Genomic DNA, 27,786 nt, shown 5'->3' with positions numbered 1-27,786 from the left:
AGGGTTTGGGAGGGAAGAGTTCAGATTATCAGCTATTTGGAGATGACAAGACTTAAATACAATGTTAATCTTTATTTAGTGAAGAGCTCCAACTTTGACAGTCCAGGACTCTTGAAGATACATTTTAATGCCCTAACATTCAGTCTTCAGGGACCTCCTTATCACCTGTTCTATTTTGATTTTTGATTTAGTTTTCTTTGCCTGCTACTTCTTGTTTAGCTTTTCCATTTTCTTACAATTTTAATTTTGGTTATTTTGGGGCCACTTCTTGATTTTTGTTTTTCCAAAGGATGCAGACTCTGATAGTGGGGATGATTCGGACAAGAGATCGTGTGAGGAGAGTTGGAGACTGATCACTTCCCTGAGAGAGAAGCTGCCCCCCAGCAAGCTCCAAACCATTGTAAAAAAGTGTGGCCTCCCCAGCAGTGGGAAGAAACGAGAACCTATTAAAATGTACCAGATACCCCAACGCCGACGCCTTAGTAAAGACTCCAAATGGGTCACCATCTCAGACCTAAAGATTCAGGCTGTGAAGGAGATATGCTATGAGGTAGCTCTCAATGACTTCAGGCACAGTAGGCAGGAGATTGAGGCTCTGGCCATTGTTAAAATGAAAGAGCTTTGTGCCATGTACGGGAAAAAAGACCCCAATGAGCGCGAGTCATGGCGAGCTGTCGCTCGGGACGTCTGGGACACAGTGGGCGTTGGAGATGAAAAGATTGAAGACGTAATGGCCAATGGGAAAGGAATAACCGATGTGGACGACCTAAAGGTGCACATAGACAAATTGGAAGATATTTTGCAAGAAGTGAAGAAGCAGAACAACATGAAGGATGAAGAGATCAAAGTTCTCAGAAATAAAATGCTAAAAATGGAGAAGGTGTTACCCCTGATAGGGTCTCCAGACAAAGCTCAGTCGACTGTAGCTAATGCTAAGTCTCCAAGCGCTGCCAGTGCAGTGGATGTGGATAAGAAGCCCACGGATGAGGCGAAGAGAAGCGAGAACGATGATCTCGCTAAGGAGGAGCGTGTGTCTCAGTTAATGGCTGGCGACCCGGCTTTCAGACGTGGGCGCTTACGTTGGATGAGGCAAGAACAGATTCGGTTTAAAAATCTGCAGCAGCAGGAAATAGCAAAACAGCTTCGTCGACAGAATATGCCTCACCGGTTCATTCCACCCGAAAATCGCAAGCCCCGGTTTCCTTTCAAAAGCAATCCCAAACACAGGAACTCGTGGAGCCCGGGCACCCACATCATTATCACCGAGGATGAAGTCATCGAGGTTCGAATTCCGAAAGAAGACGATAAGAACAAAGACGAGGGCAAAGAGAAAGAAAGCAGAGCAGCTTCTAAAGACCCGCAGCAGCTGTGGAATCTTTACGGGCCGCAGAGGAGCGCGGAGAACATCCAGATCAACCGGCAGCAGCTGGCCCCGCAGCCCGGCAGCCAGCAGCCGCGCTGGAGGAGCAACTCGCTGAGCAGCGGCTCGCAGAAGGGGCTGCGGCGCCAGGCCTCGGGCTCCTCCGAGGCGCTGCACTCTCCGGAGCCGCACGCCTCGCAGCCCAGGCGGCAGCCGCACCAGCAGCGGCAGCCGTGCGGCGCCGAGGGCGGCGGCCCCGCGGCCCCGGAGCGGCCCGGCCGGCACGGCCCGCCGGGGACGGGCCCCCCGGGCACGCCGCCCCGCATCCGCCGCCAGTTCTCGGCGCCCAACCTGAAGGCGGGCAGGGAAACGGCAGTATGAGCAGGGCGGGGCGGGCCTGCTGCGGCCGGCCGGGGCCCCGGCGCCCGGCGCTCTGCGGGCCGTCCCTCGCCGGGCTGACCGCGGCCCTCGGAAGAGAGTTCTGAAAAATTGTAAGAACTTTTTCCATAGACTAGAAGACTTGGAGGGAGGGAGGTGAAGGGGAGAACTTCCCACTAGCTAATTTACCAAGTTGTTTTTTTTTTTGTTTTTTTTTTTTTTTTTTTTTTTTTGTGTGTGTGTGTGTGTGTGTGTCTTGAAGTATTTTTCTAATGCTGAAAATATTGTCTGGAACTTACCAAGTGCTACCTTCCTCCTGTGCTCTATGTAGACAATCAAGAGAGGAATTTAGTTTCTAGCATTGAATGTTTCTTGTGACCTTTTTCTTAGCAATAAGGAAACTGACCATCTGTATATAAATGTATCTGGTTCTTCAGAACAATATTTTCCACTCTTAACTCAATTTTTAATAGTAATAATAATCTATAAACCAAAAGTTGTCAGCTGACAAGATACGTGTTGCTTTTTTATAAAGAAATTAAGAAGAGCTATTGGGTCACACTCCTGAGTAGATGTCTCTTCTCCTTCTGCTTAAGTTCATAATTATTGGTATGAAATTGCTGTGACAGTTAAACCAGCCTGAATGGAATTTTATGCCAGAATATATATATAATGCTGAAGCAATTATTTGGAAATAAGCTTTTTCTAATTCCCATTGTATCTCTAAATATAATAGGTTTTAATTATTATACTGAGATTGTGGAAAGGAACTAGGATTTTTCAACACTTTGGTGCACTCAAAAAGCTAATTCTTTTATTTTATGTTTTCACCTTTCTCAGGCATTAGTCTGGGAGATGTTCTTGAAATAGTTATTCGTAGGAAGATTTATAAATCACTACTTTGTGTTGGCTGAATTCTCCTGTGAGATGGGAGAATTGAACTGTTTCATCTTAATGCGATACCTCATGTTAGTGCCTCTGGTCTTGGATTAAACTTGAATTCAAGACTCATTTAATAAAGGAGAAGGTTGCTTTGAGGAGAAGATAATTCATTTTCCTCCTCCCCACACTCAGAATGCGAGTTAAAATCTTTCATGTCTGTTGTGCTCTGGAGGGGTTTGTACTTGCAGGTGATTTGCAGTAACACAAAGGCTTGCAATTCCTGCTTCAGATTGTTTCAAGGAAATTACTGAAAAACTAGCGATTAAGGAACAGGCTTTGAGGTTTTGTCTCAATTGGACAGTCCCAGCCTTAATGATACAGGGGTTTTTCCGAGTTTCCGAAACTGCAAGACAAAGTTGCTCTTACTTTTGAAAATCTGTGGCCTTAACGGTAAGGAATATTTGAAGACCTGTTTTGCTTTTAAATTTAACTTGAATAAAATTTTAAAAACAAAATTGGCCGCTCTACCACATTTGGTAAGGTAGGTCCACTTTGGAGTGTATTTGTGCTGTTTTGCACAAGTATCCTGAATTTACTTGAGGTTGCTTATTTTTTTATAAAATATAAGCCCTACTGGCAGTTGTTACTTGTGTGTGGCTCAGCATAGCTGTAGGTGAGTGGCAAGTGCCTTAAGCTTGTTTTCCATATATTTTTTGTCCTATCCTACTTTTCCCCTGCCTCGGCTGGGTGTGTTGGAGGTGCTGCTGCGTCACATGTGCCATTTGCAAATCGATTAATCAGGCGTCAGCTCTTAATTCTCAGCGTGTGTATCGCTGATGGGGTAGTGGCCTCTTCTGCAGGAGATACAAAGTCAGTCCTCCAGCTCCTGAAAGAACAAACTGCTCTGACACTTGGGAGTTTTGCTTTATGGCAGGTTTAACTCGGTGTCCACATCTGGCTTTGTAACTTGCATTTGTCTCATGCTTTGGCCTACTTGAACAAAGGAAATAAAACATCATTTCCAAAAATGTCTTGGTTCTTAAAGAAAAGAAGGCGTGTAGATGAACAATATTGTCTTCGAGCTTGAGTCCAAACTGCAAGATGAGTTTTGGGCTGCCAGTGATGTTTTGCTGTTGTCTTTATTTTAGAATCCTGTTCTAGCAGTGCTTTGCACTTTGGTTTTGTGCATATCAAGCTTAAGGAGTTCTTGCATATCCTCCAAAAGGCTTGGGCTCTGTTCAAGACGCATGCTTGGGAAAGCCTCGCAGAGCTGGCCTGCACGGGGTGGGTCGTGGGAGGAGACCAAAGTAATTCCAGTCCTGCCCCGTGTTTTGGGGATGGTGCTGCCTGTATGAAATCACCACGTGATTGAGCATGGAGGAATTCGGAGGTCCATGGAACTACACGTACTGACAGGAGACTAAAACTCCTGCCACTTGATGCCTGAACGCTAAACACTGAAATGTTTGTGCCAACTTACTTCAGCTTAGAACTCAGAAAAGAGCTCTCTGTAAATGCCTGGGTGGTGCTGGTGAGCAGTAGGCTGCCATCAGTCTGTTTTACCCCAGTTTCAGCGCAGCACTGCAGGAACAACCCGGCCTGTTCTGCTGGATGATTTGACTAAACAGGAGGAGGACAGGCAGTGTCAGAATGGAGTCCAGTCTGCTTCATGGAAGCAGCTTTTTTCCTGGTTTTTAGGAGCGTATTTGAGACTGATGTGAATTGCAGTGCAGTGCTTCATCCGATAAGGGAAGCAGTGTGAGAACTGTGGATCTCCTTGCACTATTCAGAAATACACACCGCTCTCACTCCAAACCCTGTGTTAATGGAGTTAATGAACAGTGAGACAGCTGCTTCCATTGATGTCAGTGTGAAAAGGCTTTCAGGGTAATGGAAATGTGGCATCCGTGGTGGAAGTGCTCTTTTACCCAGTTCAGTTGCCTTTGCCAAGTGCTGCTGTGCTGTGCTTTGGCAGCTGGCCGGGCTCCACCTGTGCCTTTGGGCTGGCTGCTCAGGGCTCTGTGGACTCCCTGGGCTTGGGGGCTGGGGTTTGGTGCACATCACTGATGCTCCTCACTCAGATTGACTCCAACACCCTTCCTCAAGCAGTCTGAATGTAGGGATCTGTCAAATTAGAGGATGCTCTTTTTATCAGTACATTCAGCATGGTTTCAATATCTCCCTCACCGTGTCCTTTGTATGTTGAAATTTGTTTTTTATACGTTGAAATTTTTCTTGGATACTTCCCATTAAATCTCTTCAGGAGCTGCCACATGAGAAATCTATGCTGTGTAACTATTTGTACTGTAAAGAAAGCAGTGAGCTGCCTTTGAATTAAATGGGATTTTCAGATCTGTCTATCGTTTTGGATTGTCTTAAGAGCAAGTATCTGCCTTGTGAAAAGCAGAAGTGGTTTGTATTGTAACAAGTGCTCTTTCAATAAACTGCGAAATACTCTTGTAAGTGTCAGACTTGTCTCAGTGAAATGGAAATGAAACTTGACTGGAGGCCTGTCCTGCTGTTGTTTTTTTGTCTTGGGGTTGGGCTTTTTCCAGCAGAGTTAAAAAAGGTTTCTTTAATTCTTCCTCAATCTGATTCTTGTAAGTTCATCCACCCTGGTGTTTCTGCTGTTATGTGGAAAGCAGCAGAGAAGACTCGTGTCCATCTCAGACAGCTTATTTAATTTCAGTATAAAAGAAAATAAGAGCTTTTTGTAGCACAAGGAACTAAAAACCATTCCAGTCTTTGGTGCTGTCCCATTGTACCATCCTGTGTGCTGTTTATGTGAATTCTGGAAGAAAACACAGAGCTGGCTGTTCTCCATTCATTTGCTCATTGAAAACAAAAGAAACGGACTTTTCTGTGCACCTCCAATCCAGGGGAGAATCACACAGGGCAGTGCCTTGGCAGACACCACGTCTTACTTGTGGTGGTGCAGTGCTCTGCTTTAACTCCTCCAGTCTGGTCTCAAAAAGCTTTGTCGAGTCTGAGCGTGTGGGGTGTGGGTTTGTTGGTGGGTTGGGGTCTTTTTCTTTTACCTTTCCCCTGACCCCCCATTCCCTCTGCAACTTTTCGGTTTCTCCTAAAGAATCTGGGAAGATTCTATTCAAACGCTACTTGAAGAGCTCTCCATGTCTCCAATCTAGCTGCTCAAAATGACATTATTGACTTCAGAATTTCCTTGCAAGTGAGAGAAGCTTATTTGTGTCACTTTGCATCTGACCAGTTTTACCTTGGTTTCAAATGTAATAACATTATCTGCATGGAGCGGGGGAAATAGGTCCAAAAAAGTGCCTTTCTGTTAAAAAAAAAATCAGGATCATGCTGGGCATTTCAGAAGGGCAGATAAGTCTGATACTGTCATGAGAAGTCTCCTGGAGTCTAGAATAGATTTTTGGTGAAGCTTTAAGAATTTCAGAATGAATATCAAAAGAAAGGATATGTATTTGTTTTGTTTGCAGTACTCAGTGCTGCTGGGCTGAGGTTACTTCCTGTGTAAGTAAGTAGCCAACTTACGGTGAATGGAGCCGAAAGAAACGAAGGAACCTTTTAGCCAAATGAAATATTCAGGAGGTAATTAGAAATTAAAATGCAGTCATCATAGGAAGGCCATATGAAGTTCAGTTTTGCTCTCAGGGATATTGAATTTGTGGTATTCAAAATCCTGCACTTTCTAAGGGCACAGCTGCCATTTATTAATGCTGTTTTCAGAAAAGATTACTTATGAGCCTGAAGGAATGTTCTGGAGGTGTAGCTCCTTTCCAAATAGAGTCTGAAGCCTTTCTGACTGACGCTGGTTTAAATTGCCACAATCATGTTGTGGTTAAGTGGTGCAGCTCTTTAGGTGGGATGCTTAAGTGGGATGGGAGGAAAATGTAAAGCTTTTATTCTGTAGCTCTTGGACTTGAGAACCTTTTGCTGAAGATTGGGCATTGGAGAAGAATTTTAGGATTTGGAACTGTGGAAGAGAGAATGTTGGAATACAAGATGAGTGGCTTCAAGAATTCTCCTTATGAACTCAGCAACACTCTTAGAGAAATGTTGTAACTCTTGTGTAAAAATCCTGAGAAACCAGTTTAACTTGTGTAATATATGCCAAAGGTTTATCTTAAAAAAAAATAGAATATCCTAGTAAGATGGGCTTTGAGACCAAGAGCACTGTGACAGTCTGTTCTAATCTGTGTTTGTTTTACCAGCAGATAATAAAAAGCTCTTTAGGTTCTAGTAGCGTTTATTTCAAGGCACGATCAGGTCTGAACAGGAAGAGAATGCTCTTGTATCAGAAGCTGTTGCTGAAGTGTTCCTCGTGGGGAAGCCACTGCACAGACTCCTCTGCCAGGGCAGTGGTGGTATTCCATCTCCTGATGTGTTAAATACACATGTCAGAGAGTGGTGCTTACACGCCGTGGGGAAAGTCTAATTGAAAACTGAGTGCTTCCCCCACTGCTATCTGAAATTAATTTCTTTTGCATAAAAAGGCAAATGAGTGGTGCTGTTAATCCTTCTGTTTGAGAAAATGAAGGTGAATAATCCTCCCCTTTCAAATTAATTTTCTGCATTTTTCTCTATTTCTGCCTCTTTCCTACCTCTCTGAAAGCAGCAGGCAGCTTCAGATAAAACCCTCCTCTTCCTGTCTTTAGCCAAAACCCCACCAAAAGAACATCCTAAACCTTTGTCTCTTCTAGAGACTGTGAACACGCACACATGGTGATTTCGGGAAGCGGCCCTTCTGTCTGGATCGTGTTGGCCTCTGTGTTCTGTGTCTGGGGAGATGGCACTGCAGCCGTGCTGGTGTGTGAGCCGGGCGCTCCTGGAGTGTCTGTGCGGATGTCACCTGTGCCTGTCGCGCCGAGCTCTTGGTGTCTCTCAGCCTCCTTGGCTCCTGTCTGTCCTCCTACACAGTGTCTCCTCTCTCCCCACAGGACTACGAGAGCAAACTGCAGGCCCTCCAGAAGCAGGTAGAGACACGGTCCTTGGCAGCTGAAACAACAGAGGAGGAGGAGGAGGAGGAGGAAGAAGGTGAGTGTGAAGGTAAAAATAATTTGGATATAGCCAAGTCTAAAGGAACAGCTGTTGTATTAACTCTTGCAGTAGGCAGAAAACTTGCTTTGGAAAGCTGCAAAGCACTGTAAGTTCCTGATCTGTAATCCTCTTAGCATCAAGATTCCAAATACCCATTTATAGAATACATTCCACATGAACAGTAGACTTACATCTTCAAATACAACTGATGCACAAAGTAGATTAGTTTTACCCCAAGCTTTGATTTGGTGGCCTTGAAGGAATCTCTCTCTTCCTGGCACTAACAGAGCTCAGATGTCTTAAAAGAAAATAACACTGTTGCCTTTGTTTCCTTGTTTTGATTTTGAAGTTTCTCTTTCCTCCTTGCTAGGAATTCTTAGAATGCTGTGACATGTCTGTGTAACTCTGTTTCTGGACAGTAGATAATTTATTATTCCCATTATACTTACTCTCATTCCACTCATTCAGCATTTGGCTTTAATAGTTGCCAAATAACTTAAAATAATAGGAGCAGAAAAATTCTTTTTCCTCTGTTCCAAATCTCATTTACATGATCATTAATCTCCACTGCTAATGTCGAGGAAGTTTGAGTCCAGTTTTTCCACAACAAATAATGAAAACACAGGGCTTTGTTTTCTGTTCTTCCAGAAAGTGTGTTGAGAACTTGATGGCACAGTCAGCAGGGGTATGGGATACTGCATGTGATGGTTTTGAGAAGAAGCCACATCGTTTTATTTCTGTTTCCTTGCTCTTCCCAGTGCCCTGGACACGCCATGAATATGAATTGGCCCAGTGGGCTTTCAGGAAGTGGAAATTCCACCAGTTCACTTCCCTGAGGGACCAGCTCTGGGGAAATGCAGTGTACCTGAAGGAAGCCAATGCAATCAGTGTGGAGTTAAAGAAAAAGGTGCAGAGCCACTGTTTGAATTTCCTTACCTATCAGTGTTGATTTTATAATCCTGCTGCAAATGCTCTGAGTCACTTGTAGCCTATAAAACTGTACGTCTCTTGCTTGTTAATCTGTGCTGGAAAAGGGTCCAGCAAACTGTGAGTCTTTGTCTCGGGCGTCCGTCTGAGTGAAGGTGCCACGCCAGGATGTGGCTTCTGAGGACCAAGGGAGGGTGTCTGTCTTGTGCAGGTGCAGTTCCAGTTTGTGCTGCTGACGGACACGCTGTACTCGCCGCTGCCCCCGGAGCTGCTGCCCGCCGAGCCCGACAAGAGCCGCGACCGCCGGCCCTTCCCGCGCACCGTGGTGGCTGTGGAGGTGCAGGACCTGAAAAATGGAGCAACGCATTACTGGTCCTTGGAAAAGCTCAAGTATGTGCATGGTGTCAGAGAACTGAATTCCCTGTGTCCAGGGAACTTCGCTCAAAAATTTCCTCCCTTGCTCTTCCTTATCCGTGTCTGTTTTTTCTCGGTGTCCTCCCGAACTTTCTAGACAGTGTGGGATGTTATTAATACCAGCTTTCCAGACTGTTGGAACAAGTGCACTTTTCTCCAGCTTCTCACCTTACCTTCGCATCTCATTTTTGGAATTTGAGCTTAGACTATATTTTTTGAATGCAAGAAGACTCATCATAGCTCATCTCTCTGCATTGCTTCTTTCTTCAGTCCTTTCACTGGAATAATGTCCTTGCCACCTGCATTATATAACCTGGCAGCATAGGACATAATTTGTGATAAAAATCTTAAATAAAGAAGATTCTATTTCTATGGGAGCTACACAAAATCTCACTGCAATCTGAATTACTTTTATTACGTGTAAATGACTTTTTTTCCCCCATTCTCTAAATACTGCCTGAAGAACTTTTTTCCTACTAATAACTCAGAGGATCTTCCAGTGTGAAACACTTGGTTTTTTTCAATAAAATAAAGGAATAATTAGAGTCTATAATGGAATTAGTTTACTTTTGAATCAAAATGCCAACATTTCTGGAGTAGAATGCAAAGAACTGCTGAAATTACTCAGCAACATGATCTGATGTGAAAAAGGAAGCAAAAAATATGCCAGAATTAGATGTGAAAGAGAAATATTTAGAAGTGAATTGAAATCCAGGATTTATGTAAGCTTCTGCAGTGACCTTGCCTTGCGCTTAGAGGGATGAGCCGACAAAATTTTCCCCAGGATCTCGAACGTGTTGGGGAATTAGTGAGGCACCAAACTTAGGGTGCAGCCTCCTCTGTTCTTAGGTGCGGTTTGGTACGGGTGAAGGCAGTGGGGCGAGCACCTCACGCGGCGTTTTCTGCCTCCCCCTCCCTGTCTCCTGAGCTGTTTCCTGGTGCTGTGTCCCGCAGGCAGAGGCTGGAGCTGATGCGGGAGATGTACGACCGGGCGGGGGACGTGGCCTCGGGCAGCCAGGAGGAGCCCGAGGGCTCCATGACGGGCAGCGACCCCTTCTACGACCGATTCCACTGGTTCAAGCTCGTGGGCAGGTACGGGACCGCGCCGGTGCCGCTGCAGCGCCGCCGCTTGCCGCTCGGGGATCTGCAATTCTTAAGAGTAGAAAATGCTCTTTGGGGTGTTGCCACTTCACGTGTCAAGTAGTAGAATCTGCTTTGAGTGAACCCTTAGTAAGTTATACGTTTATTTTGAAATAATATAACCGGCTAAGTTCTGTCTAAAGTCCATGGAGCAGAGCTGTGAGAATATGAAGAATACTGAAAAAACGGTCCAGAGTCTCTCGACTGTGTGGTTGAAATACTTTGGTCATACCTTAGGGAAGTGTCTGAGGGGATTCTTTAATATTTCCCGCTGTCGGCCGCACCTTTACGATATTTTTTATTTGCAGAACTGCTGTGTTGGAAATAAGAGCTGTAGCTCTGTTAAATGGGTGTCCTGTCAAGGTCTATACGCTCAGCTGTATTTCTGTTTCTTTTTCATTTGCTTCCCGCTCTGTTGGAGGCCGCTCCTTTCCCCGGCCTTGTTGGCAAGCCCTTCCCTCCCGTTCGGTTGCCGCCCGGGCGGCTGCTGGCGTTGGCGGCTGTGGAGGGGTGTGTGTGCCGGGGCACACGGGCTGTCTGTGAGTGCTGACCCTGTTAATCGCTGTCCGTTCGCTGATGTGCAGCTCCCCCATTTTCCACGGCTGCGTCAACGAGCGCCTGGCCGATCGCACGCCCTCCCCCACTTTCTCCACGGCCGACTCCGACATCACGGAACTGGCAGATGAGCAGCAGGATGAGATGGAGGACTTTGATGATGAGGCCTTTGTGGATGACACTGGCTCCGACGTTGGGACTGAGGAGGGATCAGACCTCTTCAATGATGGGCGCGACCCGTTTTACGACAGATCCCCTTGGTTCATTTTAGTGGGAAGGTTGGTGAGGTTACTCTGAGAATGGCCAAAAGGGACCAGCTCTTGCTGCACACTGCAATGGCTTTGCCTTGTGCTACGGATGGTCAGTCTAGCCAAAATACCCTTGTCCATAAATTGGAATTGCCCGAGTGTAGGTCGGCATTAAGTTTTAAATCCCTGTGTCTGGGGCCGTGAAGACCTAAGTGGTAATTGAGAAAACAACCCTTAGATGTGACAGTGTGAGTAAAACTATCTCTAGATAACTGCAGCAGCTTGGAATGAACGGGGGCTTGTGTACAGCATTTAAACGTTTCTAGAATTCCCTACTCAGCCATTGCAGGGTCACTAAAATAGAATTGGAGTGTGTTATTTGCTTCCATGGAAGAGAATCTGACTGTGGTGGGAAGTCTTTAGTCCAAACCCAGAAATCCTTTTTTTGTTTGAAAACAGGTTTAATGTTCTATGCGTACAAAAAGATGGCATGAGGAGAAAGAAGCATGGTCCTTTCTGGATGAGGAAAAGAGTGTTCTCTGAGATGATTTGGCTTCTCAGATTATGCTTGACTCTCTGTAGCCAGTATTGCACAGTGAAAGGTCATCAGCATTGAAATTCACTGGCTGTGTGTATCAGCACTTTCCCCAGGCACTGTGCTTGAATTCCTGAAACAAGTTTGCTTGATGTATTTTAGAATATTATTGAGTTTTCCAGAATAGAATTAGGCATTGTCCTACCTCAGTTTGTGGTGTAGGCCCTTAAGGACAGCAAGTTACATTAAAGAAATGTAGTTCTTTGCACTGTTTTTTCAGGAACAGTCTTGCTAACACATGTTTCTCATTACAAGAAACAGAAACATTTTTATTTAGTGGCTTGGCTCCTCTCCCTGCTGCTTCCCACTCCCCCAATGGTGCTTTTGTGCCTGCTTCCTTACCCTGTAAGCCAACATCCTCATTAAGGTGCTTGCCACAGGCGTGGTACAAAAAAAAGGCTCCGTGGCCAGCAGAAGGGAGGAGCAAAGGAAAAGGGACCAGAGCCTGGCTTTATCCTTCTCTGTGAGTGTAAGCAGGGAAGACTTCAGGGTCGGGATGCTGGGATCTTTATGCAGTTTCCTCAAATGCAGGATACTTGTTTGCATAATTTATGAAAAAGACAGATTGAGTTTGCTGGTCCTTATCAAGCTTTGAGTTCAGTGTAGTGTGTTTGTCTAACCTCAGGCTTTGCCGTGAAACTTGGAACTTCCTTGATCTAGTTTTTGAAACAAAAATAACTAAAGTTGCAAGAAATTGCATTAGTCCTCTGGGATCTCTGAATCTGTGCCCTTACGTGCAACGCCTGGTGCCACGTTTTAGGAACCCTGATTATCAGGTTGAGGTGGGGAGGCAGTTTGGGAGGGCCATGTGTGCTGCTTTGGGCTGGCTGTCGGCTCCTTTGTGCCCCCGGAGCCTGGGAAACAGCTGAGCTGTTCATGCTCACTCACAAATGCCTCAGGAAGCACAGCACAAGCTGAGCAAATACAGTGTGTAATGAAAACACTTGTGCTTCCTGGCAGTCCCACAGCTTGCTTCCCATTCCCTGCTTTGTGGAGAGCGCTGAGCTCCGTCCCGGGAGGACGCATGGAGCTGCAGCCCTCGGGGCACCGGCCTCAGTGGTGTGAGCTGCATGTGCAGAGCTGTGAGTGTGTTGAGGAATGAGACCTCGTCCCTGTTCTGAGGCTGGGGCTGAGTGACTTTCTCAGTTGCTGGTTCCTGTCCCTGTTGCGTTGTGCCCACTCTGTCAGCAGAGGCTCTTAGACTGTCCAGGACACTGAGCAGGAACTATTTTGAGTCCTCTGTGTCTTCCAGTGAGAGAGTTCTGCCTTTGAACAGCCTTACAAGTGCCAGCGGTGTGCCCATCTACAGAGGCATTGTCTTGAGCCCGAGGTAGCCTTCAGTTTGTAACGCAGCCAGAATTCCTTATCACTTCCAGCTGTGTACTGGTTGATATGTTATAGAATGTGAAGAACAAATAGAAGAATTTTTAGTATTTTGGGGGGGTGATCAGCAATAACAAGTGCAGGTCTTGAAGGGGAAGAGGCAGAGAAATGGATCATGTAGTTATCCAGCTCCCTGGCCATCACAGTTATTTTCTTTTCTCTCTCTGTGCTATGACTGTCTTTTATTTGTTACTCTTAAAGGAAAGAAAAAAGAGCTGGTCCCTTTAGCCATCTCTTCTGGCATGCTGGGTTTCTTCAAGGCTGATTCTATTTAATGGTGTGACATATCAAGCATTTGCTTTGTTTTTAAGGGAGGTGGGAGAGGACTATGGGATATTTTATTTAAATCCTACTGTGTTCATTTTAAAAATATCTCCCATCGTTCTGAGTTCTGTTGGTTTTATTTTGGTTTTTTAAAAAATCGTGTTTGTTAAATTTAATTTCTAGTTTTGTTGTGAGTATGCCATTTTACCTCACCAATCTTTCTGCTAATCCAGCTCCCCTCTTTCAGTCTGCTGGGCTAAGTGCAGGGGGACACTTAGGGGCTCTTTGGGGAGTGGGAAGAGGAGGAGGAGGAGGAGAACCTTAAGATGTCATCCACTCCTGACTTGGCACTGTCTCGTGATGAAGCAGCTGGCAGCAGCAGTGCTGCATGACCCAGCTCTGTTTTGCTGCAGCACACGTGCAGTTGCTCTCCACTCTGCAGAAGAGATGCAGCATTTTCATCAGCAAACAGGAAACTTAAAACTTTTTTGCATTATGTGCTTTTCTTTTTCTAAGTTAAAATGATTCCACTGAACAAGGTGACTAGATGGAAGCAAACTGAGGAAGAAGAGAAATAATTTTTTTCCCTTGGGATGGTCTGACATGGTACTGGTTAATCCAGCTGAATGCTTTGGCTGTCACGTGTTGAGCAGCACCTTCAGAACTTTTGCCCTGCAAATAAAAATCTATTTTTATTTTTCATGCAGGGGATGCTTTCACTTTCCATTAGTTTGGCTTTGAAGGGAGAAGGCTTCTGCAATGCCTGACTCTTTTAGTCAGTGAGACTCCTTGTGTGCACATCAGTGCAAGGCTCTTTGGCTTCTGTTCTCTTGGGAAGTGTCTGTTCTCCCTGCCTTGAAATGTGCTTTGCAGGCTGGGTGTGTTTTTCGTGTTGAGTGCAGAGCCTTTGGGAGCTCCATCCCTGATCCAGTCCAAGTGAACCATTCTAGTTCCAGGGACTGCTTTCCTGTGTGGTTGGATGCTGGTTTCTCAGATGAGCGTCACCTGAAATTCCAAAGCTAAAAATGAAATGTTAGAGGAAAAAAGTAAAATTTAACTTCTCATTTTGTTACTTGAAATTTAGTCTCTTGTCCCTTCCCCTGCTTTATCAGTGTTTACCTCACTTTGAAGCAGACTGAAAAGGAATTAAATCCTAATCTTAGTGAAGTGTTATGTTGCAGTTGGTTTTTTTGTTGCTGTTGTATGGTTTTCTTCATTTTTTCTGTTGTGCTACTTTTATAGCCACATTAATCATCCTCTCCTCTATTGCATTGTGTCACCACTTTTATTTTGGTAGCATTATTTTTGTGTCCTTGGTTCCTGACTGACACCTGTTTGACTTCCTTGTCGTTGCAAAAGAATTCATTCATCCGTGGAAGGGGCATGTGAGCCCAAGGAGCACCACTTCCCTTTTGTCATGCAAGACTTTCTCCAGGAATGTTAAACAATAACAGTTGTAAATTACAGGAATTAATTATACGTAATACTGAAGACTAATAAAAAGAGCTGTAAGGAGGAAATTAGTTAAACAGGTTACTGTTGTTTAGTGTAATTTAATGTGCATAAATTTATTAAAGTTGCATAATTAGTTACTTTAATGACTGGTAAAAGTATTGGTTCAATTTCTGTGCATCTCAGTACTCTTCTGAACTCGGAAACAACTCACTTAATAAATGAAACCTTCCATATTTTCCCCCTTGTTGAGAGCTGCTCTTCAGCTGACTTGAGCTTCTCAACATTTAATGTTTTGCTCAAGCTAATCCCACGGAAGTGTGATGCTTTAAAAACTACTGCAATTCACTGCAGAAACATAGAATAACTTAATAACTTTAGTGTCACTTCTAATTAAAATCTATGCAATTAAATGGGTTGCTCAGAAATGGCTCCTGCTTGTATATGACCTAAAAGTTAGTGTATGGCAGGATCATCCGTGGGGCCTAAAAGCTGCATTTCTTTTGGAAAACGTAATTTCTAAGGGGTTGCTCTAGAGCAGTGCTGTCATGTCTTATTTGTTATGTTTTGCTTTTGCAAGGAAAGAAAGAAAATGCTCCTAAAGAGATTTACCTGTGAAGACTGTCAGTCTTCTACTATTTACTGTACAGTCAGTGAATGTTCCCAGAAACCTAAGTGATGACTTATGGTTTATGGTGGGTTTCTGATTATTCTGCACACAGTGTTATCAAAGGAATGTAGAAGAGAGAAAATATTCAGTCAGTCTGTTTTTAAAAGAGTGGTTTTACATGTTCAGTAATGAATTGAGGCCGTGTGAGCATAGCAGATCAATTTCTTTTTCATTTATCCCTTCCAACTTCCTCATTCTTTATAACCAGTAACTCTCTGATAGGTTCTATCAGCTTGCTAACAGCTCCATTCACAACTGTAGTGCATCTCCAGCCACCCTCCATCCAGCCACCCTCTCTGCTGTGTCTGTCAGTCATTCCTGTCAGCCCTGGGGCCAGCAAGGGCCTTGGCCAGAGCTCTGGGACTCCTGTGTGGGCAGGATGGATCCAGGACCTCCTGTGTGGGCAGGATGGATCCAGGACCTCCTGTGTGAGCAGGATGGATCCAGGACTTCTCCTCCTGTGTGGGCAGGATGGATCCAGGACCTCCTGCAGGCCCAGGAGGTGCAGTGCGTGAGCTCTGGCTGTCCCAGGAGCCGAGCAAAGCTGCAGTGGGGTTTGCAGCCCTGTTGCTAACGCTGGCTGTGTTTGTCTCCTGTCACCAGAGCATTCGTGTACCTGAGCAACCTCCTGTACCCAGTGCCCCTGATCCACAGGGTGGCCGTGGTCAGCGAGAAGGGCGAAGTGCGCGGCTTCCTGCGCGTGGCTGTGCAGGCCATAGCAGGTGAGACACTGCTGCTCCTCCCGACCCCAGCCTGGCAAAACACTCCTGCCTCCTGACACTCAAGCCTCAATAACCTTTGTCTTGCAAAGAACACTTGCTCGCTGTTGCTATTGAAATGATTTCATTCGTTGTTTCACCATATAGGCTGGGCATGAGTAAGTCTTGAAATAATGCTACTGATCAAAAGATTTTAGAATTATGATTACGTTGGCCACTGAAGTTTACACCTGGCAACTAATGCAACACCCGCTTTTTAGGACAGTGGAAGAATTAACTACTGTCAGTAAGTCTGAAAACTAAAACTGAAGCAACACCTTTTCATTCTGGCACCCAGTATAAACAGTGGAGAGGGGTACCTGGTTTGATAGTTTTGGTGACCTGCGTTAAAGTTTAGTGTACCAAGTTTTAGCTGTGCTTAAACTATCCCTCTAAATAATACTCAGAAATGTGCTCCTCTGGGGTCTGGGGAGGGCATGTGAAGAAGTTCCTGAGCTGATGGTTTTCAGCGTGGTGTGAACAGAGAGCAGCAGCAGTTTCCCCCTTCATTGCCTCACTCAAAGTGTGGAGACTTAGAAGCTGCTTGAACAGAGTGTTTAATCACCAGGAATGCTTTTCAGAAGAGAAGAGTAGTTATGTGGGGTGGTAAGGGCCTCAGCCAGTGCTGAGCTGCCATTGTGTGTGTGCCAGAGTTAACTGCAGGTCACTGCTCAGTGGCCGATGTTTCAGACTGGCTCAGTGTGAGCTGGGCTGCTGGCAGGGCTGTGCCTTATCCATGCTGCTGGGAGCTCAGATCCTTCCCATAATCTGCCCTTCCCAGCAGTGGCCAACTGCCAGCAGTTCTTGCTTGTTTAGGCAGGGTAACCCTGGAAGCTTCGCTCTCCGTGGGAACATATAATGAAACTCAAACTCTGAAGATGGATAAGAATCACCCTGGCAGGGATTAAAACAAGTGAATTAAAATCTGGTTTAATGTGTGCAGAAGTCTAGTTTGGTTCCAAATAAATATTTATCCATCCAAATGAACCGAATGGCTGATAGAAACTGGACTGGGGACGTCTCTTGTGAAAGGGCCATGGCATTATTTGATCCCTAAGCAAAGCTTTGGAGCATTCTGAATCTTGGGATTTCTCCTGTGAGTATACATTTACTGGGAAGAAACCCCTGGCATTTAACCTGGCCCCGTTGTTGCTCTCTGTGAAGAGGAGGAGGTGAAATGAGCAGATTGTGTGGACAGATCCAGCTTTCAGGCTTCCAGACTTAGATGTTAGTTTACCCCAGTATAATAATCAGAAGTAAATAAATAATGAAAATTAGTACTAAAGTTGGTTTGCATTTGAAATTCTCTAGAGTTAAGTATTTTCAGAATTGATTTCCCAGAGCTGAGTTCCTGAGGGATGGGTTTCTGGCATGATCTTTTCCAGCACTTACTCCAACTCGGAACTGGATGACTTTTCTACTTACCATTTTGGTTTCCATTAAAATGAAAATTTCCGTTTGGATGACTCTGTGGGGTCTGCCTTCTCCCTATCATTTATTTATCTATCTCCTTTTTTCCCTGTTTTTTTTTTTAGCTGATGAAGAAGCCCCAGATTATGGATCTGGTATTCGACAGTCTGGGACAGCTAAAATTTCGTTTGACAATGAGTACTTTGATAAGGTAAGAATTCTTAAGATGGAGTTAGGTATCTTTGAGTGTAGTAGCTTTATCTTCTAAATAAAGAGCACGTGTTGTAGGGAAGGAAGGGGTGGCAAGCCCAGAAAGTGCAGGAGTCTGTTACAAGCCACTGTATTTCATTTTTCAGGGTGATTTTTCTTCAGTGGCGATGACTCGGTCTGGGCTGTCGCTGGAGGAGTTGAGGATTGTGGAAGGGCAAGGACAGAATTCAGAGGTTACCACTCCTCCAGAGGAGATCAGCAGAATGAACGAGCTGGGTAAGCAGGAAATCCTCGGTAGGTTTGGGGAACTTCTGGGAAGTTCGTGACACTTTCAGTCACAGAAGGGAGTTCTGAGTGTCCTCCAGAATATCACGGTTAGGGAGAGGTGTTACCAGTGGGTTGAACATGAGAGATCCTGGACTGAGTCATTTGCAGAACTGTGCTGAAAATCTTCCCAGGTATTTGGGTCTTGTGGCTATCAGCAAATTATTTGGATTTAAAAGGAAAAGAAGTATGATGGGACCAAACTGTCTCTTGAAGAATTATTTTAAGAAAAGAAAGGAGAAAAAATAATATTTCATATGGGATGTTTTTTTCTCCCTAAGACTTGAAGTCAGCCACTTTGGATGGAAAGATGACTATGGAAGGATTCACTGAGGAAATTGGTGATCACCTGAAGCTGGGCAGTGTGTTCACCTTCCGCGTGACAGTGCTCCAGGCCAGTGGCATCCTGCCTGAATATGCAGATATTTTCTGCCAGTTCAAGTAAGAATTTATCCTTACTTGCATTAGGCAATTAATGGTTTGATAGAGAGAGCAACGAACAGTGGGCAGTGGAACTTTTCAGATGGGTGGAGGTGTTGTACAGCAGAGAAAAACAACTTGTCAGGAGTTCCTGGTCCCCACTTTCTCTTAAGCAGGTGTTAAGGAATAAATTCCTTTTGGAGAAAGGAATTAGGAGTCCAAGTGGACTCATAAGTTACTAGTTTATAGATATCTTAAGGTTTTAACTTTTAATGTGAAAAATTGAATACTGTATTGTTCATACACGTCTATGAATGAAAGCTGCATGACCCTGGAGGAAATCAGTACTCCTCAAGTGAAAGTGCTCTTAGGCTTGGGTTCTTAAGGAGGAGAATAAAAAGGGATAATAAAGACATAAAACAAGTACAGGAATCGTGGTCCCACAGGACCGTGGTATTCCCAGCTTTAGGCCATCACTCAACTGCTTCTAACGTTCCAGCAGAATACATTCCTTTTTGGGTTTTAGGATTTCCTTTCAGGGTTGGATTCAGAGCACAGCAATTTTCATTAAACCATTCTGTGGTGGCTGATTTTTGGTTGATTTTTTTTTTAAGCTTTTTACATCGACATGATGAAGCTTTCTCAACAGAACCTCTCAAAAACAATGGCCGAGGGGCTCCGCTTGGGTTTTACCATGTTCAGAATGTAAGTAAACTTTCCATGAGCAGGAGCTTCCTCTGTCAGCCCTGGCAGTTGTGTGTGTCCTTTTTGAGAACAGACAGTACTGGGAGTGATTAGGTGAACGAACGATGTAATCCCCATCACAAAACACAGAGTGATGCTTTGTGGCAAATTGAACTCTTCTTTCACCTCTACTTCCTGCCATTGAATTCTGTGTTTCCTTTTCAGGATGAAAACAGTCTGGAATTCAGGAAATAAAATATATGTGTGAATAGCAGTGCTCATGATCTCAGATGAACTGCATATATCTATTTTTATGAGCTGTGTAATGCTTTGGTTACATGCAGCCTCCTCCTACTTGAAATGCCTGATACTGAGGCTTTAATTTTCCCCTTTATTGGAGAGTAGCATTAATGCCTAAACCAAAAGGGAATGCAGTTGCTTTTACTGTGAGTGATAACAAGTGGTAGGAAGAATGCAGACTCCTAAAAGACATTTCATTTTTTGAATGTCTCATTTTCTTCCCTCACTTTTGAAATAGATTGCTGTGGAAGTGACAGAATCCTTTGTGGAGTACATCAAAACAAAGCCTATTGTCTTTGAAGTCTTTGGACATTATCAGCAGCATCCTCTCCACCTGCAAGGACAGGACCTCAACAGGTATTGGTCGCTAGCCTGGCATAAAGGCACCTGGTGATCGTGCTCAGGTGATGCAGTGTTTGTACTCCTGGAGCTGTGCACCGCAGCCCCGCGGGCAGAATTCCTGGTGGGGGTGGAAGTGCTGGCAGAGGCCTCTTTACCCAGTGTAGTGACTGATGGGATTGTTCTGCCCTCTCAAACACGGACAGCTCTCCTGCCAGTCCACAGAACAGGAAAAGAGCATAGGTTAGTCTGAGAAGTTACCTGAGCCCCCTTGTTTTCCTGACAGGGGATATTTACCTGTCTCTGTAGGATTGTGAGGATATTTTTAGAGACAATGATAGGTGTGTGTATACAAAGATGCATGGGTGTGCATTTGTGTGTATTTCTGATGTTTAACGGCCTCTGTGTTGATAACTCTTCATTTCTCTGTAGCCCTCCACAGCCTTCTCGAAGATTCTTTCCTCCCCCCATGCCACTGTCAAAGCCAGGTGAGAGCAGCTCTCTAATTCTGTACATCACAGGTCTGTTACTGCTAATGGAGGTTGTAGTGTATTCCTGAGGTGTCCAGGACATGGAGAAATGTAAATGGAGTGAGTGGTACAAGGGGCATTGAATGTCTTTGCCGGCTCTCTGCCCTCTTTATGTGTTCGGTTTTTATTTCTTCTCAACCTCCTCTGCAGGAAGTGCTGCTTGGGTCACTAGGGGTAGAATTCCATTCCTGAGGTGTTGACCATATTCCATGAGATGTGGCTGTGGCTCTTCCCGTGCTTATTGGGCACATACTGACTGGAAAATTGCTTATTCATTAATTGCTTCATCTTGTTGCTCTCTCACGTTCTCGTTTAGCGAGTCGGTCTTGTTGAAATGATCCTTGGTTTTCTTTGCTTAACTGGAATAATGCATGCTGAACTCTTTTGTGATTTTTTTTCCCATTTCACCTTTCATTTCCTCCTCCTCCCTCTCTCTCTCACCTGCATATTTCCACCATCCTTTTTCTGTGTGTGTTCCATTCCCTCTGCAGACCATGAAAGGAAAATTGAGTTGATTAGGTACCTTATGTCTGGCTATGTAAACGTGCATGTGCTGAACACGCTCTCGGAGCATGCCAACGTGCTGGCCTCCTCTGCTGTGGCTGCTTTCCAGGATGGAGCTGACCAGCTGCCACCTTTTCTCTTTCTGCCTGTTCCCAGTTGTCAGAGTGAGCGGGCTCCTAAACGAGATGGTTAGTAGCCAAACCTGGTCTGTGATAGATGTAGAAGTAGTTCCAAAATGTGCTTCAAAACTCCTTCTTCCTTCATCATGTGGTAGTATTAGGAGTAGAGGCTGCCACAGTTGTGCTCAGGAAGGATGAGCAGTGCTTAAATGTAGGGCTCTTCTAGAGAGAACCATAGAGACAACCTGGAGACTCCAGTGTGCTGGGGGTCACAGATTTCTGTGTGTCACTGCATCTGTTCCCTCAATTCCCAGGACCTCTTACATTTTTCTGTGTTCTGCATTGAGTTTTGTGATACTGGGATGAGAGATGCATATGGAAACACGGGCAGGTATAGAGGAAGCATTCTTTTCCTTTTCACTCATCTTCCTTTTCTGCCACTAACAGTGCTGTTCCTCACTTCCATTTGTATTCTGTTTTATTTAACTCAAGAAAAAGTCACGCCGGTTAATAATTGTACCAATGCAAGTCTGTGAGGACATCTAGAACCAAGCTTTCCTGTTTAGTTAAATGTGTCTTTCTGTTGTTTTTCTCTTCTGATGCTCTTGAGTCGCTCTGCTTAGCAATAACCTGGAGTGGCTTGTGTGTTCGCTGTTCCTCTGGCCGTAGTGAGTTCATGTGCAGCTGCATGAGATGATTGGGTATAGGAGAATTACTCCCCTGAGTAATGTGTGAGAAGGTCAGTGATGAGCCTTGCTGCCTCAGGGTGGAGCTGTGCTGTGAATAACTGATTCCTGTAAAATCTGTCCCTCTGAGAGGGCTACTGTTTTACCCAGAAAAGAAACAGATCTCAAAAGAGATCTCAAAAAGGCACACCTGTAAGGAAGGACCTGTTTTAACCGGGGGCTGTTATGTCCTTCCAGTGCATGGGAAAGTGAGTGTGGTAGAAGCTGAAGGATACAGAGGTGTAAAGGTGGGAGAGCCTAAAGAACACCTGAGCAAGGGAGGATTGGGTCTTGAGAGGCAGAAGGGAATATAGTTATTTGGCTTAATAAAAGCAGTGACGTTAGTATGTGAAAGGAAAAAAAATGGAAAATCGGAGTTAGAAGAAATCCCACTGTGCAGGAATGAAGCTTTTAAAATGTTCCCATTTACAAAAATGTAATGAGTGAGCAGATAAGAAAAGGCTTGTAATGGTAACTGAAAGGTGTGATGTGTGAGGGAGTATTAGGTTATTTCTAGAATTTAAGCTGTTTCATTATTTTTTTTAACATGGTTTATTCCTACATGAAAGGCATTAGAGGGGATCTGGCTGGTAATTCTCACTAATGCCAAGAGATAAGGAGCCCAGAAAAATACTTTGGCAGGATTAGGGCTCTGGAATAAATCTTGTTCTGCCTTTTTACATACACAACATCTTAACCAAGTGGTGCAGGAGTCTGGCAGTTTGTAACACGAAGAAGTGAAGACTGGAGCTTTAGGTTCCATTCTTTTCCTCTTGTGTGAGGAAGGTGACATGTACTTTATGGGTGAGTAATGCTGCAGATGAACAGACCTCAGCAATTCTAGGTCACAGACTGTTAAACCATAAAGCAACTGATGCACATGTGAGGAAACCTCCCTGTGGATGTAGAGGGACGGTGTATTTTTCCAGGCTCTTTGGATGCACTTTTGTTCCATTATTTAACTTCAGAAACTTCATCTGTTCTAGTAACCTGGATCTATAAAACAACACTTAGAGAAATAACGATTGCTGTAAGCAACGTCTTTTTCATGGTAAAGCTGTGGTCTGCCTTCGTCCGTAGAATACGTAGGACCTCTAGGGTGGCACGTTCCTGTGAGCCCTGAGTAAGCTTTACCTATTCAGTTTTTGTAAGCTACTCTTTTCTTCTTCTTTCTTTTCTTTCTTTCAAGTGCCAGCTACAAAGCTGAATACTATGAGCAAGCCCAGCTTGGGCCAGAGTGTGAGCAAATACGACCTCCTTGTGTGGTTTGAGATCAGTGAACTGGAGCCAACAGGGGAGTGAGTATATTACTGTATTAATGCTGTGTGTTTCTAGAGCGGTGGTTGATGAGATTTCTGGGTTTTTCCCTCTGTTCCATTCAGACCAGGCTGATGTTTAGCAGTCGCCATGGCGGGGGCCTGGCTGGTTTGTAGTGATGGGGTGTCCAATCTGCTGGCAGTAGTTGTCCCCACTGGAAAGGACCCAAGTGATAGAATGACTTGCTTTCACGCTTGGAGGAGCCTCTCCATGGTGAAATTCCAGGCACAGGAAAAGGTTCCTCTGTGTGGGCCCTGAGTTTGGATTCTGTGGGACAGTGGAGACTTTGCACTGCAGTCACACAGCAGACTCTGCTCAGTGTTCATCTCTGCTGCAAAGAGGGTTTTCCCCTGACAGGCTTCAGGGGTTTGCGTGGAGGAGTTCCACAGTTTTCCATCGGTACTGATGGTTCCACGTTTCACTGATCCTGTAATGCCAGGAGGAGCCTGTGTGGAGAGTAGTTAGAAAGGCACTCCCTCGTGTCTTCAGCTGCCACAAGGAGAGGAAGCTGCTGGCAGCAGAAGCTGCTGTGCCGGCGCGTCTTGCCTGCCTGCTGATTCCCTGTCTCACACAGGTACATCCCTGCTATTGTGGACCACACCGGCGGCCTGCCCTGCCAGGGGACCTTTCTGCTGCACCAGGTACTGCTGAGAGCTGGGGAACGGCAGCTGTCACCTCTGCAGGGAGGGAGGGCTCTGCACCTCCTTCCCCACACAGCTGAGCAGTGACACTCAGCATCTCCCAGTCTGGGCTGCTGCTTTGGGCTGGGACATTGCCGGGTCCCCAGGGTGTCGCTGCTCCTGTGGGCATCCCGCTGGTGAAAGATGAAAGTCTTTTAAAAAGCAGGAACCTTTGGGACCAGAGTTGTGCCTTCTCCAGCATCTCTTGGGACACAGAAGGATCATGTGGACTCAACTTCCATTTGCTCTTTCTCACCTCTTGTGGTTATGACACATAATCTATGAAGTGACTGTATCTGAGTGCGTCTTAAATGCCTCTTGTAATCCTTAATAATATTTTGTTTCTAGCCAGATTATAAAGATAATTCTAGTTAAATATGATGTATAGATTTAAAGTTACATTTTTCCTACTCTGTCTTTGCGGAGTGAGAATGGGGAAGCATTTAATTTCTTCTACATATGAGAATATAACATCCCCTTGAAGTGAATTTTCGGGCCCTGAAACATAGAGGTGCATGTTCAGTTACAGGCTGGTTTAAATGCTATTATGTACTTGACTTTTGCAGTATAAGTGCAAAGTAGACGTGTGTGTGTGTGTGGACACTTCAGCAGTGTTTTGTTTCTGAACTCTGCCAGGGAATCCAGCGCAGAATCACCGTCACCATTATCCACGAGAAGGGCAGTGAGCTGCACTGGAAGGACGTGCGAGAGCTGGTGGTTGGTGAGTGAATGGTTTTGCATCTTGCTCTGTAAGGAAGAAAAGCTGTCACTGGTAATTTCTCGTTGTATGAGGTTCTCTCTTTTTTATGAGCACTGCCTGTAAGAGAAGGATTTTGAAAAAGATCCAGAGGAAAAATTTTAGTTTTGTAACTACCACTTACAGCTGCTTGTCAATCATGTAGTCCAAAATGATATTTGGGAAAACAAATTCCTTTAGTGTTGCAGTTTGAATTGTAATTGATTCCTCCTCCTCCTCTTTTTAGGGCGCATAAGAAATAAAGCAGAGGTGGATGAAGCTGCTGTGGATGCCATTCTGTCTTTGAATATCATCTCTGCAAAATACCTGAAGTCCTCTCACAGCTCCAACAGGTAAGTGAATGAAGTGAGCGCTCCAGCAGGAATCTGAAATCTGTTTGACCTCTGATGCATTGGCAGGATGTTTGGAAAGCTAAGTGTGAAATGCAGAATTCCCTGGGCACAGAACACACAGGTGGAGAACGAACATCACTGTAAATTCCTGCTAATGCTGGAATCTGTTGATCCATCTGAAGGGTTTGCTGATGATGCATCTGAATTTCTTTCCATGTGTACGGACCATAAAGGGCAGATGGAAAGGAGCAGCTTAAGGGGCTCTCAGGATTTAACCCCAAACTTTTAAACTGACATCAAGGTTTGGGCTAAAATACAGCATTGAATACAGGGACAGTTTTGGAGGTGCAGGTATAGATGTGCACGTTCTGTTCCTGGAGCGAGCACGTGGCAATCTCAGCCAGAGCCATGCTTTGTGAGTTCAGCTTCGTAATTTGTGGATTTATAGAGTTGTGTGACAAGTTGAGTCCAGTTCCGTGTCCCTGCAGGGCAGCAGCAGAGCCCGGGCTCTGTGTGTCCCTCATTGCTGTAAAGCTCAGACTCCACATTGTTCTGCTTCGGTGTCTGCAGCCAAGGGCAGCGAGGGCGTGGGGCGCAGCCTCTCCCTGCTCTGGCAGCAGAGTCACTTGGCTGCTCCCTGCCCCTGTTCAGCTGGTGCAAAGCAGGAAAATCCCTGCAGTGGGGCTCGGAGTGGCTGTTTCCAGAGGGAGGAAGGCTTCGAGTCCATCTCTGCTGCACCTGCTGAGTGCTGGAGGTGGGATCCTTCCAGGCACTGGAACTCTTCCTTCTCTGTCAGAGGCCTGGACTTTGAAATGCCTGTGGATTTGGGATGCTGTTCCTACTGACAGGACGCCTCTCTGCCACCTGGTGTCTGCAAAGGAAGGCAGGGCCAGGGGGCTGGCAGTTATTATCTTCCACTGACAAGTGGGTATTTTAGTGTGTTTGAATTAACAGATCAGCAGAACTGGAAAACAGGGAGCCTGTTGCTGGTTTTCTGTCTGTACTATGGGATTTGCAGTTGGAAAGCCCTGTGCTTGCTGTTCTGGTTCAATAAATCCTTCTGTATCTCAGTAGTTCTCTGTAAGGTGGGCAGCTGGGGTGAAGGAGAGTATGATGAAGCTGTTGGCCACCTCATCCCAAATTCCCAAGGTCTGAGCTGTGGGATGAGTGCATGGCAGCGTGGTGGAATGGGACTGAGGGCCTCATACGGGATGTGTTTCATGTTTGCTCATTGTCTGCAGACTTGTTTGCTGCTTTCTGTGGGGTTTTTCACTTTGTTTTGTTTTTTAAATCCACTTGTTCTGTTCCTCTCAGCTCTTGCTTTTCTGTTCTGCTTTTGGCTGCACTAACTGAAGCTCTTTCTATGTTTTTACAGGCTCTTTCTTGATAAGGATATGCCTAGGTATTTTCTGTTTGCTTCCTTTGTACATAAAGATTCTTGAAAATAGAATGCTTTATGTCCTTTGTATTGCTGCCACTTCCCTCAGCTTTTACTGAATTCTGTTAGCATACCTCTTAGCTCTTCCAGAAGTAGTCTTCCTCTTCCTCCTCCTCTTCCTCTGTGTCAGAGGGTTATTCAGGTACAGGTCACTCGAGGACTTCTGAAGATGAACTTCCCTTCATATGTGAGAGTAGGAAAATTTCCTTTGTTCAGTCTTTCTGATTCTCTTGATGTGCCATCAGATATAGACCCCTTCTGTAGTCCTTGCTATTTTCTTCCTTGTTCTGTGTCAAAGAACTAAATTTGGAATTTCTCACTGTCTCTGACTCTGTCAGACTGCTTGCTCAAGGACCAGGCCAAGGACTGAATGATGAGGTTACTTGAATTGCCCTGATCAAGTTGCCGTGGCTGCCATGTGACTGCTATTCAGCCTCTGTTCTGGGGCTGGATTTGCATCTGAAATTTACCCATGTGGTTGCCACCCCTTAGTTTAGCAGCTGGCAGAGGAGCCAGATGTGCAGGAGCTGCCCAGGTGGATTCCTGTTCCACCTTCCCTGTGGGATCACAGCCCAGCACAGTGGCTGCACATCTGGGGCACTTTGCACTCTGCTTTCTGTGCTCTGCCTCGGGACAAGAGAAGACGGAGTCTTCAGTGCTCCCGGTTCACCACCTTTCACTAAGGCCAAGTCAGAATCAGTTTTAACTACCCCTTTAAGCTGTCTCTCCTCTATTCCATGCTTTGTGTGTCCTTTGTGCTCCCTTTTCCTCCGTGTGCCGTTGGCTGTGCTGAAAGGAGTTTGCTCGCTTCTGGGTTTTGTCTCCCTCTGTAACTGTAGGAGCAAGTTCTGGTTTGGACAGGCAAAGCTCTGTATATTTACCTTCCTGGCTAAAAAGATCCACTAAAATAACTGCCTCAAAGCTGTGCTTGACCTCTTCTTGGTGCTTGTCCAAACATCATTTTACTCAAGAGGGTGGTAGTTCTTCTGCACTGCGGAGCATTTACACCTGTGTTCTCTCTGTGGGGAGAAATCTTGCTTGGCACATGGTGCAGAGATGATGCCAGGGCTACATACAGTGGTTTTTCCATCTGTGAGCAGACAGGATTTACTGCTTTCTCTTCCACCCTGAGAGCAGATCTGGAATTTGCTAGAAGTTTAAAAAATTGCCTGCTGTCATAACTAAGTCATGATGGAAGTTTAAAACGTAGGGACTCAGCAAAGACGTGTAAAGGCCTAGAGGACCACTGTGCTCTTTGCCTAATCTAACTCAAGTGAGGATTATTACTTTGCAGTGCTTTACAGTGTTTTTAAAGCTACCAATTACTTGGTCTTTAAATTATGTTTCTCTGGTTTTTTAATAGACACAACATATTCAGAAGTAGTTTCCTAAAAATGGTTCTTCAGATGCAAACAGTGTCTAGCAGAGTTCTCACTTGACTGCACCTCATGGTGCCTTTATGTATTAGCTTGGAATTGTGTAATTGGCGTCAGAGAAAGGGGATTCTTGGGAGCTCTGTTTGAGATCAAACTCTCTGTTTCTGGCTTGTCTGCTCTTAGTCTGTTTCATGTTTCTTTTTGTTCTGCTTTGTACTTCGTTATTTCTTCTACTCCCACCCTGCTGTTTGTCCTCTGTCTTCAGTTTCATCT

At 45.1% G+C, this 27,786-nt stretch overlaps 1 protein-coding gene across 18 annotated transcripts in view; it reads left to right on the top strand.

The window, feature by feature from the left end:
• Positions 1 to 27,786, top strand: part of KIF1B (kinesin family member 1B) — a 78,965-nt gene that overhangs the window by 38,935 nt on the left and 12,244 nt on the right. For 7 of the 18 annotated variants that reach the window (XM_066203168.1, XM_066203163.1, XM_066203170.1 and 4 more), the window contains 16 exons: positions 7,543 to 7,639; positions 8,401 to 8,549; positions 8,781 to 8,959; positions 9,938 to 10,075; positions 10,708 to 10,956; positions 15,894 to 16,012; positions 17,584 to 17,669; positions 17,815 to 17,944; positions 18,274 to 18,433; positions 19,027 to 19,117; positions 19,635 to 19,753; positions 20,168 to 20,223; positions 22,803 to 22,911; positions 23,505 to 23,571; positions 24,247 to 24,331; positions 24,594 to 24,699. In XM_066203168.1, the coding sequence (XP_066059265.1) occupies positions 7,543 to 7,639; positions 8,401 to 8,549; positions 8,781 to 8,959; positions 9,938 to 10,075; positions 10,708 to 10,956; positions 15,894 to 16,012; positions 17,584 to 17,669; positions 17,815 to 17,944; positions 18,274 to 18,433; positions 19,027 to 19,117; positions 19,635 to 19,753; positions 20,168 to 20,223; positions 22,803 to 22,911; positions 23,505 to 23,571; positions 24,247 to 24,331; positions 24,594 to 24,699 (1,940 nt within the window). Of the gene's footprint in view, positions 1 to 289; positions 5,084 to 7,542; positions 7,652 to 8,400; positions 8,550 to 8,780; positions 8,960 to 9,937; positions 10,076 to 10,707; positions 10,957 to 15,893; positions 16,013 to 17,583; positions 17,670 to 17,814; positions 17,945 to 18,273; positions 18,434 to 19,026; positions 19,118 to 19,634; positions 19,754 to 20,167; positions 20,224 to 22,802; positions 22,912 to 23,504; positions 23,572 to 24,246; positions 24,332 to 24,593; positions 24,700 to 27,786 lie in introns of those variants that run through there. The other 11 variants (XM_066203164.1, XM_066203159.1, XM_066203162.1 and 8 more) reach the window with 4 other exon arrangements.

Source organism: Chamaea fasciata, unplaced genomic scaffold, assembly GCF_029207755.1.
Source record: "Chamaea fasciata isolate MVZ Bird 193981 ecotype frontalis unplaced genomic scaffold, bChaFas1.0.hap1 SCAF_23, whole genome shotgun sequence".
NCBI classification, from domain to species: Eukaryota; Metazoa; Chordata; class Aves; order Passeriformes; family Sylviidae; genus Chamaea; species Chamaea fasciata.
The sequence above is the reverse complement of the archived record's forward strand: the minus strand, read 5'-3'. Positions and strand labels throughout refer to the sequence as shown.